Source organism: Buteo buteo, chromosome 17, assembly GCF_964188355.1.
Source record: "Buteo buteo chromosome 17, bButBut1.hap1.1, whole genome shotgun sequence".
NCBI lineage: Eukaryota > Metazoa > Chordata > Aves > Accipitriformes > Accipitridae > Buteo > Buteo buteo.
Genome location: NC_134187.1, coordinates 6,509,984 through 6,529,547, shown reverse-complemented (window position 1 = coordinate 6,529,547; position 19,564 = coordinate 6,509,984). Strand labels below are relative to the sequence as shown.

The window sequence follows — 19,564 nt, the reverse complement described above, 5'->3', positions numbered from 1 at the left end:
GAAGGTTTGCAATCCTAGGGGCTACGTCCTGGGAGCCAGAGGGGGATGGGGCCATTTCCCTGCTCTCAACTCCCATAAATGTCTCAACCACATCCCAGATCCAGGCTGGAAGGACACACCACCATCTCTACCCTGCTTTCCTGTAAGAAAAAGACGAGAATCAAAGGTCAGAGGGAATCACAGACTGCTTCAGTAGGTCCCCTGACTTAGGTGGTTGGACTGCGTAGACCAGATCCACGAGAAAGACCCATACATGCCTGCTGCTGAGTTTGACTCCTGTGTATCTGGCAATATCTGAATATATTAAAAAATACAATAAATTTTGGAGCTCCTCAGTGGGCCACAAAAGTATCACTGGCTTTGGCACATCTCTGTTACTTTAACCATTCGTGCACAGCCTCCTCCTCCTCGTTGTCTCTCACTAACCTTGAAGAATTTGTTCCTTTAGATTAAACAGAGGTCTTCAGAGTTGTCCTCCAAAACCTTTCATCAGCATTACACCTATCCTGAAATGTTACACTTTAATGCATCCAGCCCATCACTGAAATGAGTGCTGGACAAAAGTACAGAAAAAAAAAATTTTTTTTTGGACCTTTTCATACAACTTCCTTATTTTTTTCCAAGAAAAATTCAAAGTTTAAAAACATAACTTAAATTCCAAGCACCTTTGTGCTCTGCTAGCTTCTAGATCATACCCACACACATACACGCAAAGGGAGAGGAAGAGAAGCCGTCGATCCCACCCCAGAAGCTCACCAGCTCTCTGGGGAGACAGTCCACGAGTGCAGCTTCATAAGCAATTTTGGCCAAGCCAAATTTGACTTTCCCTCCCTCCCCTGCTGCCTCCCTTTGCTAGCCTTGAAGCTCATAGGGCTGTTTCATTACCCGGATCAACCTGCTGATCTGTCAGGAAACTCATCTTTTATTATGGGCGCTGGGTTTAGGGTAAATTGCCTAAATTCAGCGTTATCGAGGGGGCCGGGGCTGTGCGAAGCGGGGGGGGTGGATGCAGATCTCCCCCCATCAGTAGGGACCTGGGCTTGATCCACCTTAAACCGCTCCAGAAGTTGCACCCAAAAGTGGGATCTGCTTCCTTAGGGTGTTGTTATCCCTTTCTCATAAGGCTGGAGGAAAAGATTTGCATTTTTTTATGGAGGGACCTGGAGCCAAAGCGCAGCGCTCCCCCTGCTGAACCCCCCCCCCGGACCCCACACCCAACTGTAAAGGGTCGTGGCTCCTCTGTGGGACATCTCAGCCCGACCGGGAGTGGGGGGGGCAGATTTTTTGGGGGTGGTGGGGGGTTTTTTGGGTTTTTTGTTTGTTTGTGGGGTTTTGTTTGTTTTAGGGGGGGGCGGATTTTTTGGGGGTGGTGGGGTTTTTTTATAGTTTTTTTTGTTTGTTTGTGGGGTTTTGTTTGGTTTGGGTGGGCGGATTTTTTTGGGGTGGTGGGGTTTTTTTATGTTTTTTTTTTTGTTTGTGGTTTTTTGTTTGGTTGGGGGGGCAGATTTTTTGGGGGTGGCTTTTTTTGTTTGTTTTTTTGTTTTTTTGTGGTTTTTGGTGTTTTGTTTTGGGTTTTTTTTCGGGGGGGGGGATGGCTCCATGCCCCAAATTTTTTTTTTTTCCAGGCCCAAAACTTTTTTTTTTTTTTTTTTTTTTTTCCCCAGGCCCGGGGAAGACTGTCTCATCCACAAACTAAGGCAAAGTTTGGTCCCTCCCCTTCGGGGAGAGCCCGGCACTCGCTCTGCCTCCCAGCCCGACCTCCTCCGGCCGCAGCAGCCGCCTCCCACCCGGCTCCGGGGGGGTCCGGGGGAGGGAAGACACGACCCGGGGGAACCCGCCTGCTCCTCCGGCCAGCGGGACACCCCACGGCAGGTACGTGGAGCGCCGGGAGCCGCTAAAAAGAGGGAAAAAGGGGCCTGGGGGGGGGGGGAAAGACAGCGGCATGAGAGGGGTTTTAAGGAGCCGGGGGGGGGTCTGCGCAGTCCCCGCTCCCCGGCTTCAGCCTGTTCTTCCCGAAGTCTGTCCCCAACTCTCAGGGGTTCGTGGTTCTCCGCTTTCTGCTTCCCCCCCACACCCCCCCTTCCAGCCCCTTTATCTGGCTTTAAATCCCCGCGTGTCCCCGCGGAGGGGTGGGATTCGTCTGCGGGGGAGCGGAGGGTGGACGTGGGAGTTTGGCCGGAGTTCAGGGAAAAAAAAAAGGTGAATCGAGTTCTCCCGCTGGGAAAAGGAACGGGACACGGCAGCGTGGGGGTGGGAAGCAGCAGTCCCAAGAGAAACTCAGCCTAGATGGAAGGGGGGAACAAAAAAAAAAAAAATAAAAAATCACAGCGAGGGTGATTAAACTCTGCTTCGGGCATCCAGCATTAAGACCGGCAAAACCCAGGCAGCCCCATGCGTGCGCGGCTTTGAGCAGGGGTTTGGGTTAGGTGACCTCCAGCAGTCCTTCCCGACCGGAATTCTTCTGGGAGGTGAAGAGGGACACAGAGCGGGTTTGGGGGGCTCTGCCAGCCCAGCATTCATCTCCCCCAAAGCCAGCACACGCGAGGTGGACGCCTGCACGGGACCCTGCGCCCCGACTGCTGGTAGAGCCGGTGGGGGGTGAGACGGCAGTTTGAGGATGTGGTTCCTGGTGGGTTTTAAGCCCAGCGAGCTCAGATAGAGGTGACGAGGCAGCGGACGGTAACGTTAGTCGGATGAACGTGCTGGGAGAGCCTGCTTGGACTTTACCCTGAGACAAAACCATTGGAGCCTCTGCGGGAGCTGCAGGTGGTGGCTTTTCAGGGTAGGAACCGAGGGCGGCGATGCCGTCCGGACGTGGACTTACCAACCCCGCTGACATGATTTACAGCAGCCGAGAAGCTGTTGTGACTTTACTGCTGGGGACACGTGGGATCCTCTAACGGGCAGCTCTGGCAGGAAACTGGAGATGCTCAAATCGCCGTCTCTGGCTGTCCTTAGTGGTTGGCCTCCCTTTTTTCTCTGCCTGCTGGAGGTGAAACACTTTATCTGTTCAAAATCAGCTAATATTAGGGGGGGAAGGGACCTTTCTGCAGCGAGGTCGTGCTTGCAGGGAAGTGAGAGGGGACATTCCCGCGGGGGGGGGGGGGACACACTTGGATTTAGCCTTTGCATCCAGAAGCTCCAGTTTATGGGAAGCCTGAATCCAAGCGCCTCCTCCTGCTGACTCCAAAGCTGCTGCCTGCTGTTTCTACCTGACGTCCCCACGTCCTGACCACACAGCAGACAGGTTTTCCACCACCCAGGTCCTGCTTCAGGCCCAAACCAGCAAGCAAAGGGTCAGGAGAGTTGCTGCAGTGCCTAAACTGGGGCATTTAAGAGCAGGGACCAGAACTAGGGCTCTCGGGTAAATGCTGTCGTAACACTTAGGGGTACTTTTTCCCCAGACCTAGTGAACGTTGAAAAGTTTTGGTATCTGGGGTAGGGACTAAGGTGATCCCATGCCCCGCTGATGAGAAATAGCTCTTTGGTTCAATCTCCAGTGCCAAATCAGGCAGGGGATGTACTTAAAAGAGATTACTCAGAGCTCAGGAAGGGGACAGTGACACCTCCAGCTGCTGGGGAATATCTCACTGGGAGTGCTACCGAGATGAGTGCATGGAAGTGCCCTGAGATGTGGCTGGGAGGCCCTGGCCTAACCCAGGATGCAGGAGCATCACCCAAAAGGCTGGGAATCGCCCAGCTCCACCATTGCTTCTCTCCATCTCTGTACCACATCTTGGCAAGGGGGTTGTACGTCCTTCCCCAGTCCTGTGGGCCATCCATGCTCACCATGATGTGCTATCACTGAATTACTGAGGTTGGCATCACCTCTGCACCAAGCCACGCTGAGATGTCAGATGGAAGCAGCCTGTAAGACATGCAGCATTCTTGTTTACTGGAAAAAAAAAGTGGCTCAGATCAGTGGAAAAATACACATTTGCATTTTGGTGACAGCCTCAGCCATTTGCACCCTGCAACACAAAAGGCGTCAGTGTGAAGGACTCTGCTTCAGCTCCCCCACATTCCCCAGGCTCAGCTCTCTCGCTTTGGCAGCCTTCAAATAAAGGACAAGCCAAGGTCAGGGGAAAAAAACAAAAGAGAAAAAAGAAACAAGGGGGAAAAAAAAAAACCCAACTAAAACCGTAGGCCCTGGTAAAACCTCTATGCAAGCGAGAGCTCCTGCGTGGAAACTACTCGCCGTTTGCTCTTGCGCTGCCCAGACCCCCCTACAGCCCCTTCCTCCCTCGCTGGAGAAGCTGGCAGCTGCTGGGATGGGCACTGGTGGAGGTGGCAGAGATCAGGTTTTGTCAGGCGTGGGGAGAGCTCGCCCCGACACCAGCACCACCATCCTCTGTCCTCCTCCACCAGTAACTTCCCACAAGCTTCATGGAGACGCTGAGCTGCCTGAGGAACAGCAAACCCACTCCAGAAGGTGCTGGAAAGAAGCACAGTGACACCCACGACCCCGTCCTGCTGCTCTCACGTGCAGAAGCTCTCCCACTGCAAGCCCCCGGAGCGCGGGAGGGGAGAATTTGCAGGATCTGGCCCAAAAAAAGCACAACACCAGATTGCCTCCTCGTGCCAGCTTGCACGGACCCGCGGAAGCTGCTGCGGATTTATACTGACGTTGGATCCAGCCTTGGAATTTAAAAAAAGGCCCCGTGTTTATCCAAGTGCTGGGAAAGGCTGTCAGAGCTGCTTCCTGCGCCCTTTCAATCCCCGGCTCCGGAGCCACTACAGGAACCGCCCGGCGGCAGCCACAGCACGTCAGCTCTGGCAAACAAACTCAAACCCCTGAACTAAAGGTGAAAACATCCTTAAACACGAGGAAGCCATCATCTGCCTGACTGCATTCGCCAGCAAGGACACGGGAGTGCTGCTGTCAGATGCAACTTCCATTTCAGACTGCGATGACACCCTTTTTATCGCACGTGAAGTGAGCCCAGCTCTTGTCTGAGGCATGCGTGGACTCCAGCTGTTAAAAATTTAGGAGCAGGATGCTGATTTCAGGTCTCAGCTACTGTATAACCAGCAGGGCTGCAGAATTCCAGACTTAAGACACACACAGACACATAAATGCACAGCCTGAGGCATGTCTTAAAAAGAATGTAAGAATGTGATTTCCAGTACTGCAGGAGGAGAGCAGGGGTGGTGGATGCCACGGTATCTGTAGGGAAATCAATTCCCACTGTTTAATTTAACAGCCTACAGGGTTTTGGGTTGTTTCCCTTCTGTAACAGATGTTGGAGGTGTACAGACGAGTGATGAAAAGCTGGTTTAGGACAAAAAGAACAGGGTGATGGTGTAAACCGCAGAGGCTAACAGGCTGGAGGTTCGAGATTTCCTTTTCTGCTGTTCCTTTGAGAGCTGGACAAACTAGGCAGAGCAGCAGTTTAGCATCAGAGTAGTAAAATGCCCTGCACATGGCATGTCACCGTGCTGTTATTTAAATTCTCCCAAAAGAGTAAAGCAGAGCGAACGCAGCATTTTTACCTGACTTAGGCACCTTCTGAATTTCCCAAAGAATGATGATGTTTTTCTGGATGAAAGCTGTAAGAAAAGTCAAGCTTCAGGTGTGAAACATCTTTTCAGTTTGTATTTCTTACTATAAGCAAGGTGCATGCTCTGAGAAAAAGGTTTTTAAGGTGTTACAGGTGAAGCAAAGGGGTTTCCCCACCTCTTTTGTGTCCTTTTCTTAATATCTACTATTGCTTTAAAAGTTAATGCTTTGCTTAATACATTTGACTTATGAGCCTGGTAGGAATTTTAACATTTAGTTTGCATTTTATAAAACGGCCATAATATTTGATGACAGATTCTGGTCCTGATTCAATAACCCCCAAACACCCCTCACCTAGACACCTTTCCCATTCAGGAACGCCACACTTTCCTGGATGCTGGAAAGCATCCAGACCCAGAGCGGTGGCTGCAGCTGAACTCCAGCCCTTTAGTCTTGGGACGGGCAGTCACAGCTCCGCTCCTAAACCTCCTGCCAAATCCTTTTGTGGCCCTGAGTAAGGGAAAGAAAGCATTTCTAGCAAAAACCACTTTATAACTTAGTAATAGCCTTGTAGCTATCAAAAAAAAAAAGTTACATAAAAGAAGTTGCAATAAAAAAAAAATGGGTCTGCAAGATGGCTTACTGGAATATTTGAAAATGAGAAGAAATCCTCACAGAAACTACATCATAAAATAGCACGCACGCTTACTTCAGCAATTTAAAACAACTGTTTTATTTTTGCTCTTCTGCTCTTTGTATCAAAGGGGAATAAAGTTCCCAAGAGCCCCAGAAGGCCTGAGGCTCCCCTCAGGTACTGATTTTTGTTTGGCTTATATGCAAAAGTTCCCCCAGATTTGCAGTTACAGTTAGGACAGCTTTTGCTCCAACGCCTCCCCGGTTACATCCTGCTCTGTAAAAGATGCCTGGTTGTCAGCTGGAACCCCACACTCACAGATGCTGAACTCAGAGCATCAGACTTCCCTTTACAACTTCACAGGAAAATAATGTTGGCTTTTTTTTTTGTTTGGTTTGTTGTTGTTTTTTTTAAATTCTGGTTTGGGCTAAAACTTTTCCAGTCCCAGAACTGCAGCACGTGGCCTCCTTGTTTACCGCTGACCCCAGCCAACCACCCTATTTCCCCCGTACACGCGTTCCTCGGTATCACGAGGAAACCCTTCCAGAAGCAGCTCCTCCGGATACCGCGCACCCGTCAGCTGCAGGAGGAACTGGCTCTTTCGGGACAACCTCTTCGACAACCGGCCGCCAAGCTGCCCAACTCGGTCCTAAAAGAGCCGCTGCCCAACTCGGTCCTAAAAGAGCCGCTCGGCCAGGCGTAAAACCCCTTCCAGGAGCTATTATCAGCAGCTTAAACCGGATCGTGTCCTCTCCTGCCAGCGGGCAGAAACCCTCCGGAGTGCTTTTGCTTTGTGGGACGTACGCGTTGACGGAGGTGGGTACCGGAGCGTTCTTCTCGGGGCGACTTCTGCGGAAGGGACGTTTCCCCGCGGGGACGGACGGAGCCGCGAGCTGCCAAAGGGGAGCGGGAGGTTGCCGGGAGCGAGTCCGTCTCCTCCTGGCTCCCGCTTCGGGCGCACCGGGGAGGGTCGAAGCCCTCGACGGCGGCCCCCACGCATGTCCCTGAGGGGGCCGAGCAGAAGAGCGAGGCCGGGCAGCGGGGCCCTAGGCGGCCAGGTCGAAGTCGTCACGCTCCTGGTTGTAGTCGAGGACCTTCTGCCGGAGGCGAGAGGCGTCCACCCAGGTGACGAAGTCCTCCACGGCGCGGGGGACGAGGAGCGCGGGGTCGGTGACCACCTCGGGCCCCACGCGGACGTGGCCCTGCTCCACGAAGGTGACGGCGTGCCGCAGGTTCTGCGCCATCCGCAGCTTCACCAGCAGGCAGGGCAGGCGCCGGCGGCAGAAGGCGGCGGCCGACAGGTTCTCGCAGACGGCCAGCGACCGCCGGCTGCTCACCAGCCCCAGCCCGTAGAGCTTCTCCAGCAAGGCGGCGGCGCAGCGGGCGCGGAAGGCGGCGCTGGCCGGCCCCAGGTCGCGGAGGCGGCGGGCCAAGGCGCGGACGGTACGAGCCAGCGCTTTGTATTGCACGTAGTCCTCCCGCCGACCCAGCCGGTACCGCCGCAGCGCCTTCACCTCGGCCAAGCTCCCCCCCGCCGCCTCCCAGCTCACCAGCTCCAGCCGCCGCAGCAGCTTCTGCTCGTGGTACTTCAGCTTCCGCACCATCTTGGGGACGAGGGCGCCTCCGCGCCGCCGGCCGACCCCCCGCCCTTTCCGGGGAGGAGCGCCCGCGCTCCGCCCTGCCGCCGCCGCCTGCGCTTTCCCCGCTAACCCGGCCCGGCCCCTCCCGTCTCCGCCGCCGCGGGGGGCTCCCGGGCCTGGCGCTGCGTACGGGATGGCCCCCGGCTCTCCTCCAGGCTGCGCCGGGGGAGGAGGCCGAGGCCGGTGAAACCCGCCGGGGCTTTGAGGGGCGGGGGATGCCGCCGGCGCCGGCTGCCTCGTCCGGGATGCGGCGGGGGGCGAGCCTGGCTCGGAGGTGTCAGCCCAGGTAGGGGCCGGGGACGCTCAGGCCTTCCCAGCGACCCCTCCTGCACCGGCAGCCCGGCCGTTTCTCCCCGGGGATGGCGTCCAAGGCCTCGGCGGGCCTCTTGGAAAAACGGCCCGGTTTTGTCGACCCGGGGACCGCAAAAACTTCCCTCTCTGCCCCTCCTGCGAGGAGCAGCAGCCCTTTGTTGTTGCCTGGCAGGGAGGGAACGGCCTTCGGCTCTCCGAAGGAAACTCGGCCGCTCTTGGGCTCACGCTTCCCGCCTGGAGCCGGACTGCTGCCTCGGCCTGCCCCAGTGCCACCGCCTCGTCCCCAGCCAGACGTCCCTTCCCCGGCTTTCTGGTCGGCGCACGGCGTTAACAGCCTGGCCCTGGGGATTCTGGACGCTCTGCTCCAAGGAAATTCCCCGGTGGAGCTGGTCGGGTTGGTGACTCGGGATTTCTGATTCTTGTTTGGGCTCAGCCTCCAATTTCCTGCTCCTGGGTGTTGAACGCGCGGCGTGTTTTTCAGGGTAAGCGGTCTGGTCACGCAGGCCGTGGCGGTCTCCTGATTTGCTCTGTGTTTTTCCCCAGGTGTGTCGGTGAAGGCTCCAATGGACATGGGGAGCAGCAGCACTGAGAAGTTTTATAGGATCCCCGAAGGAAAGGGACCGCACTCGGTTGGATGTACAGACCTGATGACAGAAAATGCAGTCGAGGTAAGTCTGTCCGTCCTTCCTCCTTTGGATTTGAGCCACGATGTTAGTGAAACAGCTTGCTGTAGTTTTACAGCGGAATCAGACAGAAGGTCTGGTCTGTGTGCAAGGATGCTCCTCGGCTGACACTCACAGCTGAGTTTTCTGTCCTCTCCGTCCCAGCGTAGGATGTGTGCTGGGCATTTACCAGATGCATGTAACCTGCAAGCCTTCCCCGTGGCTGCTTCCTCCCTCCTCCTAATATCCTTGCCTTCCTGACTCCCTTCCGCAAGATACTGCAGAGAAACTGTGTCCTCCTGGGACACGCGGGGTTCTTCCCACCCACCCCCCCTGCTCTCTTCTGCCCTGGGCTCCTGGGGAGACTCCACACGCAGTCTCCGTGACTGTAGCTGTTCTCACCGCAAAGATCCCAATGGGATTTGGCAGGGGTGGGTGATGAGGGTATGTAGTGTTTCAGCTGCAGGGGAAAGCATGAGATGTCTTCTCAAAGTTTTATCTATCTCAAAAAGAACAGGATTCCAATTCTGCAAGTGGTTAGTACAGAGAGAAGCCACGAAAACAAGATAGGGCCAGTAAACAGCCAGCTAACTTCTGGGTTTCCATTTCAAATCCTCTTGCTTTTTGATTTTCCTATGGGAATACACCTGCATTTACACTGTGGTTTTACTCCTCAGACTAGCCAGGTGTGGTGGAACTTGTGATCAGTTTGTAGTGGTTATTCATATGTTTTCCTTTACTGAGTTTACTCTGTATTAGCAAAAAGAAGCGATTAGTTTCTCTTTGCAGTCAGCCCATGTGTTTTCCTTAGATAAGCAATCTGTATACTTACAGTTCTCTCAGGCATAGAGAATGACTGTCTTTCGCTTTCTGGGTAAGCAGTTAGTCACCTGAGGAGGTTCACTGGGTTTATTCTGGGACCAAATTAGTATCATTACCAGTATGGATGAAGGTGTGATGGTTTCTTCCTTTGTGTCAAAGGTTGATTTAAGTTTGATAAGTAAATAGAAACAAGCTTCATTAAACAAGCTTTTGGTACACGTTGCATATGAAACTGATAAATTAGTGTTCAAGAAACCAGACTTTATTCCAAAACTCACGTTCTTTTTGGCCCTAGACTTAACGTGTTAAAACAAAAGTACAGTTGGAGCAAGACAGTGAATTTGAATAGTGTGTTGCAAATTCCCTTGCAAACGGGGAAGTGAGAATGCTAATTACACACGGTTCATCTGACAGGAGGTCTGCTTTAAGGTGTGCTGTTGGTACGTTGCTGCTGTCTGCGTAGGAAAAATACTGGCAAGGTGGTATGGAGGGTCCACGTGAATGTGGGAAGCTTGGGTGGTTTCCTGGAAGACCTGGAGTGCAGACAGTAAAAGAAGATTCAAATCAGTGGTAAGAAACGGAGGCAGATAAAACAAAAATTAACAAAGTGAACAAAAATTGTTAAAAAAAGTTAACAAAACTGTGTTTAGAAAGCTGGACCACTACAGACTTGTAAACATCTTGATGAGGAGGGAGAACAATATATTGCGCTCCTTTGCTGTGCAGCTGCCCAAGAGCTTTACTGACAGCCTCTTGCTCAGTTTAGCCAAGAACACTATAGCCATGTTGAGACCATGTCCCTGACTCTACCCGCATCTTCTCTGCTGGACCGCATTTCTACCAGTCTCAGGGTAAAATTTGTCTTGTTAACCTAATGGAAAAATATACTTCTTGGAGGGTCCGTTTTTCCCCCCAGTCTAGCAAGCTGAATTGGGTCAGTAACAGCTCCACGAGACTTACTGGTGCAAGGAAAGCAATGACAGCTCCCAGCTGGAAGTGTGAAGGGGACACAGTCACCCCTCTTAAACTGATCAAACTGCATCATCGTATCATTCCCTGAACGGAGGCATAGTGAGGAAGACAAGAAAAGATCCAGCAAGATGCAGAGATGGAGCAAATAGGTAGTGAGTGTTTGTAATGATTAACTTTATTAAATGGAGCATTTTGAATTAGCCATAGGCTAACCTGGAGAAGGTGACGTGTGTCTCTGCCTGGATGCCAACAGTCTTGCTACTTTAAATTCACTGCAGGGACAAAAAGATAGTGACATAGGATTGGCATCAAAGCCTGTATAGGATAATAATTTTCTCAGGAGAGTCTCTTAATTCTCTCGAGCTTTCATTCTTGCATCTGAAGCCCTTGACAGAAATGCTTTTATCTTCCTTTTTCTCTGCTATATATATATATATATAAAAATATCAATCTTCCTTTTTTTTTTTTTTTTTTCTTCCCTCCTAATCCCAGGGAAGCTTCTTGCGCCTATATTATCCATCATGCGATGCCACAGACAATGAAGAGGCACCATGGATTCCAGATAAAGAGTACTATCAGGGACTCTCTGACTTCCTTAATATGTACCGAGTTGTAGGAGAAAGGCTTTTCCAGTACTATGTTGGTAAGACTGGTTTTGGTTTTATTCCTTGACTAATGCAAGGGCATGAGCTCTGTATGCAGGTCATTGCCTCACTGCTCCATGAGTAGTGTGTTATTGCTGCAGGACAAAAAAAAATAGTTTTTCCCAAAGAAGTATGTTTGTTTGAGATGGGTTTGTGTAGCAAGGCTCAATGATGAATGTGACCCAGTTCTCAGGCAGACCCACAGTCCCAGACTGCTATGAATAGGAGCGTCTGGGCAATTTGCTCTAGGAAGAACTTGGGCGAGCTGTGCCTATGTGTTGGGCTTTAAATCCCACAGGGAAATGTGCAAATACATAAAGGTCAGATAGATACTAAGGTCTGAATACCAACCTGACTATTCTTGAAAATATGTTCTTGTAGGGTTTAAGAGATATGTAGGCTGTGGATGGGAGGAGGAGAAGGAAAGTATCTTCTGCCAAGTAGAAAGTATTTTCAGAAACAGCTCTGTATTTGTCTTGTGTATTTTAAGGATGAGATTTGGTACCTTACCTTCAGATGACCGCTCTGAAATCAGCGGTCACCAGATTCTCAGGATCTCTCCCACAGGAACAAATGCTTTCTCTCATTTCAGTAATAATGACATACACTTTGATTTTTATCTAGGTTCAGTGACCTGTCCTGCAAAGTCAAATGCTGCTTTTAAGCCAGGAGAAAAATACCCACTCCTCGTTTTTTCCCATGGACTTGGAGCTTTTCGGTAATTGTGCAGTTTGCTGACAAACTAGTTTTGTTGTCTATGGAGACCGCAGTCTTCAAGGATGGTTCCGAACAGATTTTCAGTAGGGGAGTGAGATCCCCATGAAGGTGAAACAGGTGTGAAGAACAGGCTGCTGTGTATCATATCAGTATGCCTCCACTGAAATCAACAGCAGTAAATAAAAGCAGGCTTGATGTGTTTATTTGTGTTTTCCCTTTGTGTTTTAGGGGTGAAGGTATTTACTGATCCATAAGCATGTTGTAAAGATTAGCTAGTTGATTTTTGGACAGCTCCTTGAAGACGCAAAGTGTCATATGTGCTACTTTTAAAAATCATTAGCATTTTTCTTTCTGAATAGATAGTAAAACAGTAACAAGATTGTGTGAACAGGCTTTGGTGACTGGCATACAAAAGCCTGCTCTACCGGCTAGCAAATTCAAACAGAAGAAATAGCACATACATAGTGTGGTCAACATTGAAAGAGCAGTGTAACTGAAATAATTATGTATGCACGTGTATCACTAGAGTGTGGTTTTAATTGCAGGACGATCTATTCTGCTATTTGCATAGAGATGGCTTCCCAGGGCTTTATAGTGGCTGCTGTGGAGCACAGGTGCGTATACTGCACGTTTTTGAGTTCTGATGGAAAGAAACTTTCTGACATTGGATAGAATGTTATTTATTCTAAAGAAGAACTTATGATTTTTTATAAAAGAAAAAACGGTATATCTTCTTCAGCCCTGCCCACACCTCCCATTTCTCTAGCTCAACTCTTATCTAAGCAAAGGGGATTTGCTTAAATAAGCCCTTGAATGAACAGGCCCATGGTAGATATTGTTCATCATTCTTCAGGCATGTTATTTTTCTCTGTCTTATTGTTAAAACCTGGAGAATGTAAAGGAGTTGGGAGTTTTGGTGGGGTTATTGCATTATTTAGGAAGTCTGTCTACGCTCAGTTGTGACTGCAGCAGCACTGGTTGGTAGCTTGGATCTCTTGAGATAAGTGAAATCTAAAACTTCGGCTGACTTCATCCCAAACCAAATGGAAAACATCCCCAGAACTAACCTTTTGTTGATATTACAGAGATGAATCTGCTTCGGCAACATATTACTGTAAAAAAAAGTCCGTTTCTGAACCACAGGAAGAGTCTACATCAAACACAGAGAAGGAGTGGATCTACTACAGGAAACTAAAAGCTGGAGAGGAGGAGCGTTGTTTGCGCCATAAGCAGGTACTCATCCTAGGTCTGTGCTCTGGGAAGTGAGGCAGGAGTGGTGTGTTTAGGACTAACTAGCAGACTCTTTCCCTTTGGCCATGTCTGCAGTCTTCTGCCATGACTCAGGGGATATATAAAAATACATCGAGTCCTATGTTCCTGAAGACGGGAAAGCCAACAACAGCTTTCTTCAGAGCATAAACTACTTCCTCAGGAAAGCTTTCTCATGAGGTTGCACTGTGGAGCTTAGTCAGCTGTTTCTCCTCTGGCTCCACTCAACTTTCTGTTTCTTCCCTGTGTCTTCATGCTTTTGCTGCCCAGCCCAGTCTTTAAATGACACAGAGTTGAATTCAGATGTTTGTGTGGTCTGAGGCTTGCTTCAGCTTTTGTTTACTGTTGGATAGCAGGATAAATCATGGCTGTTCTAAGGGGGGTGTTTGCTTCATCATCTCCAACACACTTGAATGTGGTTTATAGCAACGTAAACAATGCAAACTTCCTGATTATAAGCAGTATCCATGCTACATGTGATACGGCCGTACTGACGAGCTCCTCCAAGCATAGACTTGACCTTTAAAATATGGGAGTGTTTTCTTCCAGCTCATGCAAACTCAGCCAGGGAGGTGTTGCTCTTTATCTCCCTGGGCCATACAGACAGCAGTACCATTGTCATTTCCTGTGTGCATACAACATCCTACTTATGAGTATAAATATGTAATGTCTGAGCTTGCAAATAACCTCCAGAAGCTGTTGACTGCAAATTTTTCTAGTAGAGAAGTCAGGAGATTGAGATTTATTTGAAATTCAGTGATGCACAGGCATCTTGCTGGCTGCCTACATGCTGCGGTTCCCAAGGACACTACTGTTTTTTGGTTCTTTCTGAACCTTTTCTTTCACTGACACATCAAAGTCAAAAACACTTCTTACAGTGAACAATGAAAATGTTTATTTGCAACAGCTTTACTACAGTTTTTCAAGAATATGTATGTATATAAAACAGGAAGGGCTTCTTGGATCTTTCTTATTTTGGGTTTGTCCAGTGTAAAGACCATTTCAAAGCTATTGTGCAGATGGAGCAAGTGATGTAATGACATTTGCTCATCAGAGTGAGCATGAGGAGGAGCAGCAAGTCAGCCTTCCTTGTAGTTGTGTAACTTAAGCCTTTGTGCATCCCAACAACCCCTTCTCAGAGCAGTGACAGGACGAAGGAGTTGAAGGTCTTTGGCGCATGTTATAGGGATAAATTCTTCCATGTGCAGAGGATCTACGCAAGAGCTTAAACTCTTTGGACCTCCAAAAGTTAGTTTTGTTGTTGGTCAGACCTTGTCAAAGTTCTGTTTTACAGCTCCATTCTGCAGTTCAGAATAGTTGTTACCGTATCAGACACTTGTGGGGAAAAAAAAATATCAGACTAAGTCTTGTGTCCAAAGGGCCGGCAAGCCTAGCAGTTGTCTGATAATTCCTTCCACTGCTCTCCCCAGGTGCAGCAAAGAGCACAGGAGTGTATCAAAGCTCTCGATCTCATTCTTAAAATCAATTCAGGAGAGAAAGTAATGAATGTACTAAATTCAGACTTTGACTGGAATAGCCTAAAGGTGAGTGAAAGGTGGTAACTGCACTTTGTTAAATGTCTAATAATGCTTCTGGTTTCCCTCTTCCATTTCTAAACTGGTTCCTGTAAACAGTTGTCGTGGTTTAACCCCAGTGGTGTCGTGGTTTAACCCCAGGCGGCAACTAAGCACCACACAGGTGCTTGCTCACTCCCCACCCACCCAGTGGAATGGGGAAGAGAATCAGGGAAAAAAAAGCAAAAGTAAAACTCATGGGTTGAGATAAGAACAGTTGTAATAGAAAGGAAGAAACTAATAATAATAACAATAATAAAATGCCAATAATAATAAAAGAATTGGAATATACAAAACAAGTGATGCACAATGCAATTGCTCACCACTTGCTGACCAATGCCCAGTTAGTTCCTGAGCAGAGATCCCCCCAGGCCAGCTCCCCCCAGTTTATATACTGGGCATGACATCACATGGTATGGAATACCCCTTTGGCCAGTTTGGGTCAGCTGCCCTGGCTGTGTCCCCTCCCAACTTCTTGTGCCCCTCCAGCCTTCTTGCTGGCTGGGCACGTGAAGCTGAAAAATCCTTGACTTGTTGCTAAGCAGTGTTTATACCAACTGAAAACATCAGTGTGTTATCAACATTCTTCTTGTACTAAATCCAAACCATAACACTATGCCAGCTACTAGGAAGAAAATTAACTGTATCCCAGCCAAAACCAGGACAACTGTTCTGAAGATCACACCGTAGATCTGTGAATATATGCTCCGGTCATCCCAAGCTGGATAGATAGTAATGGAGCTGAAAGGATGCTCTTCCTACTTCAGTAGGATCTATTGCCTAAAAATTTATTCCCTTTTTAAAAAAAAAAAAAAAGTTTGGGAAAGAAAGTCTCTTACAGCACCTGAATTTTTTTGACAGGATTCTGTTGATACTAGCAGAATAGCTGTGATGGGACACTCTTTTGGTGGTGCTACAGTTATTGAAAGTCTCAGCAAAGAAATAAGATTCAGGTAAGTATGCAAAACAAGGCGAGAGACTTTTGGCATTTGAGAGGCCTGGAGCAGGGAACCTCACCTGAGATTCCCCAACTACTAATTAGCTCTTGAAGAAAAGTTTTGTTTGGCATGTCTTGTTTTCTCAAGTCATGCTTCTTTGAACTGTGGGGATGTGGTGGAACATGATGGCTGTATCATATCATGATACTGTGGGACCCTGCAGAAGCTCCTCTGCCCAGCTGCACCTGGCAGTGGAGACCAACAAATGCAATAATGGATTAATTCTCTTCCCCCAGAGTAGAAATCATCTTGAAACAAAATGATTCATTAACCTTTTTACCTGTTCGGTGTCATAGAGAGTTTCGCTTTCCCATGTCTCCTGCAAATCAAAGCATGCTGAGAATTTCCATACAAAGCTTTCTGCTTCTGTGACAATATCCAGTTGTTTTTGACAGGTGTGGCATTGCCCTCGATGCATGGATGCTTCCAGTAGGTGATGACATTTACCAAAACAGTGTCCAGCAACCGCTGCTTTTTATCAACTCCGAAAAATTCCAGTGGGCTGATAACATCTTAAAGATGAAGAAGCTCGGCTCCAATGACACAAACAAGAAAATGATCACTATCAAGTAAGAGTCCAAGATCCATCACTTCTGAGGTTGAAGATGAATCTTTACTCTTATTAGAGCTGTTCAGTTACACATAACTGCAGAAAGACAGACAGTCCCTACTTCCTCATGGCCCAGGTTTTCACTGCACGTTTAAATTAGATGGCAGTACGTCCCCCACAGTGGAGATGGAGACTTCTCTCAAAGCAGCCAGTAACCCTAAGTTTAAGATGCTCCAAGGTGTGCATTCCGGCCCAGGGGCACGAGTTTTGCTCTGGGCCTCATGCATCATCTGCGTTTGAACATTTTAAACAGCCTTCTGGGTGCAGTGGTGCACTCACCTAGTGAAAGCACTGTGTAGCGGGGAGTGGGTGGTTCTATAATCCACCTTATACTCAGAGCAGAGACAACTTGAGGTTTTGCCAAGCCTACTCTTTGTTGCCGTTGCAACTGTAGTTACTTACAGTAAGCATGTACAAAACTTCCTCCCTTCTGTGGTTAGGACAGAATTTACTGCTGTGCACGACTGTCTTTGAAGAAGTCTGTGCAACCCATGGCATCTTTTAATCAGATGACTGCATTCTGATGAGCCTGTTGATCATTGTTCTATTTGCAGGGGGTCAGTACATCAGAGCTTTCCTGACTTTACCTTTGTGAGCGGAGAAATCATTGGAAGATTTTTCAAATTAAAAGGAGAAATAGATCCCAATGAAGCTATTGATATAAGCAATCATGCTTCATTAGCCTTCCTGCAGAAACATTTGAGTAAGTATCTGTTTACATCAAAGTACAAAGTTAAATTAACACTTAAGTCCTATGCAGCTTTTTATATAACTGTTCTGTTTAGAACAAGATCAAAAGTAAGTGCGTCAGAAAAGTTTAAGTAGAAGAAACAACAGTCAGACTCTTTTTCTGGAGGTTTGTTAGTTACTTTTGTAATCTAAGCAATTCAGAGGAGGAACATTGCAGTTTTGTTCTAAAACATAAAAACCTGGAGTGTCATTTTTCCCTTCTTAAAATATTATGCCTCCCCTACTTTGCCAGGTTGATTCATCTGTCCAATAGTTTAATTTTTCAGTGTAGCTTTACAAAAAGCTGACTACTTTATTCATTACCACTTGGGGTTTTTTTCTCCCATTTCATAGGTCTTAAGAATGATTTCGACAAGTGGGATTCTCTTGTGGATGGCATAGGACCCAATGTTATTCCTGGTACCAATATTGACTTATCTCCAGCTGAAACTGAATAAGGAATACAAAGAAGTACTGAAAATGCCACGGACATCAGACACTAACACTGGCCACCTACACAGCTTTTGGGATGTGGAACAACGACAACAAAAAAATAAGGCATTAGGTCACATTACCATGTAGAGAGATTTTAGTTCAAATGAGTTAGTGGGATTCTCTGAAATACTGCAACAGGGTAACTTCTGCTTTATAGACAGTTGGGGGGGAATCAATTAATGGCAATTTAAATGCTTTCTGGTTTTGACTTAGAATCAAGTCTGCAGAGAGAGAGATTAAGCTCCAAGGAATTCAACTAGAGTTCTGCTTACTAAGTTTTAAGTCAGTTTGCATCCAGCAAGCCTTTTTTGCAATATAAAAAAGGCCCCAACTTTGTTATTTAATTGCTTAATATTTCAGCTGTGCTCTGACAACAGTTGCAAGTTGGAGCAGGTTTTTCCTCCTTCTAGTCAGTGAGGTACAAGTGGAAGGTGGTCTTCAAATAAAATAAGTCACAGTAAAAGGTACAGGAAGTAGTTTAAGGTAACAGCAGAGAAAGGTGTTTGTTCAGACACAAGACTTCTCATATGAACTTAATCCACTTACATTTAAGATGTGTTTACTGCCATACTTGGAGGAGGTTTCCATTCCAAAAGCTGCTGAAATGGTCACTCTTGTTGTAGCAACTGTGATTTCCCTTAGGCAAAGCTCCCAGCAGTGCCTCTCTTGTTAATCTCTGTATTACCACTATCTATCAGTCATACTGTTGTAGGTGAAATTACAGAAGAGATGTGTCACTTCTACCACTCCCTTTAAAAAGGGGTATGTAAGCATTGCTTGATCATCTTGATGTCTCTTATGGTTATAATACTCTCTAGACACTCATTTTTTTCCAGGTACTAGCATTGCTGTCTGTATCTGTCAGTAGAAGCAGTTGACTATGTGGTGGGCTAAAGAAGGCTCTGATTTTGAGAGCAGAACTCTTTGAAGCTGCCACATGGAAGGGTGACTTCTAAATGAATAAGCCTTGCAAAAGGGGGACTACTTCTTACTGTAGCCTATTTGTTTCAAAATCAGGTTACAAAAAAAACCTGAAGTGGAACAAGGAAAGCAGTTAACAGTGTAATAAATATTTATATAATCTGTGATCTTAACATGAGATTGCAACAACATCTAAGACCTGTTTTCAGAATTTAATTAAATTCTCTCCAGCCTACCACCACGTATTGTCTCTATTAAGGGAATAAACATGCAAGTGTTTCTCTTGCTGAGTAAGCACTAACACCTGAGATCTGCTGTGATACTCACCCAAACTATTACATTGTCAGAGATCTTGGATTCCTAAGTCATTATGGCAGCATGAAAAATCCATAGCCTCTGAAGAGGAGGAAGCAGCTATGGTATACAGGAACATAGAACAGGACTATAAAATAGAAGCCCCTTTTCAACACAGGAGGAAGAGAACAAAAGGTGAGATAAAACAGCTGCAGCTTAAGAAGTCCTTACCACACTGTACACATGCAGCAGCAAAACCATTCTAGGAGGTCTGCTTCATATTTATAGGCAAAACTTCATCTTTCTCATCTCTCATTAGGGCAGTTAAGGCCATGTCATAAATACAAGTTCTATTTTGTACATGACTGTGTGATGTTTCAAAGCATTCACAATAGCTCACAGTGCTCTAGAGAGCTGTTTAGGGTCAAACAGAACCAGTAACTGCAGGATGTGCATAGCTACATCTAACTGCAGTAGTACAGTTGAAAAAAGATACTCAGTACGCGTACAGCATTTGGGCTTATGCATAGGGAAAGAACACACATTAACAAAACATTGATCAGTATATGCCAGCCAAAGCTTTATTGCAGCTTCTTCCATTGCTTTATAACAGCACCAAATGCAAGACTTCAACACAAACCAACTATGTTCCCCCACAGAGAAAGAATTCCTCCCCTCCCCCCAAAAAGATACCCTTGACTTTTCTTAGAGGAAAAAAAAGAAACTTAACAATGCAACTTTTCAAAAAGCAAACAACAGAAAGTAATATTG

General features: G+C 47.5%; 2 protein-coding genes across 4 annotated transcripts; one reads left to right on the top strand and one right to left on the bottom strand.

Moving 5' to 3' along the window:
• The first annotated feature begins 1,601 nt into the window (after positions 1–1,601).
• On the top strand, positions 1,602–18,738 carry PLA2G7 (phospholipase A2 group VII). 3 transcript variants are annotated; one of them, XM_075048999.1, is made up of 11 exons: positions 1,602–1,872; positions 8,630–8,754; positions 11,035–11,185; positions 11,811–11,904; positions 12,449–12,517; positions 12,989–13,136; positions 14,603–14,716; positions 15,608–15,699; positions 16,140–16,313; positions 16,909–17,057; positions 17,438–18,738. In XM_075048999.1, exons 2-11 carry the CDS (start codon positions 8,650–8,652, stop codon positions 17,539–17,541), a joined length of 1,200 nt encoding a protein of 399 aa, XP_074905100.1. In that variant the 5' UTR covers positions 1,602–1,872; positions 8,630–8,649; the 3' UTR covers positions 17,542–18,738. The 3 variants fall into 3 exon arrangements, with proteins under 3 accessions (XP_074905100.1, XP_074905101.1, XP_074905102.1); XM_075049000.1 differs by lacking the exon at positions 1,602–1,872 and adding an exon at positions 7,820–8,060; XM_075049001.1 differs by lacking the exon at positions 1,602–1,872 and adding an exon at positions 8,289–8,480.
• IMP3 (IMP U3 small nucleolar ribonucleoprotein 3) lies at positions 6,210–7,773 on the bottom strand. Its single transcript, XM_075049003.1, has one exon. The coding sequence runs from the start codon at positions 7,736–7,738 to the stop codon at positions 7,181–7,183; it is 558 nt and encodes a 185-aa protein (XP_074905104.1). The 5' UTR covers positions 7,739–7,773; the 3' UTR covers positions 6,210–7,180.
• Positions 18,739–19,564: the final 826 nt, after the last annotated feature.

What these genes read in the sequence shown, in the direction of transcription:
- IMP3 (XM_075049003.1), bottom strand. Translation starts at nt 7,738, where the DNA reads ATGGTGCGGAAGCTGAAGTACCACGAGCAGAAGCTGCTGCGGCGGCTG.
- PLA2G7 (XM_075048999.1), top strand. Translation starts at nt 8,650, where the DNA reads ATGGACATGGGGAGCAGCAGCACTGAGAAGTTTTATAGGATCCCCGAA. An exon ending in TGACAGAAAATGCAGTCGAG is followed by an intron (nt 8,755 to 11,034) that starts GTAAGTCTGTCC and finishes TCCTAATCCCAG; the next exon opens with GGAAGCTTCTTGCGCCTATA. An exon ending in AGCAAAGAAATAAGATTCAG is followed by an intron (nt 15,700 to 16,139) that starts GTAAGTATGCAA and finishes TGTTTTTGACAG; the next exon opens with GTGTGGCATTGCCCTCGATG.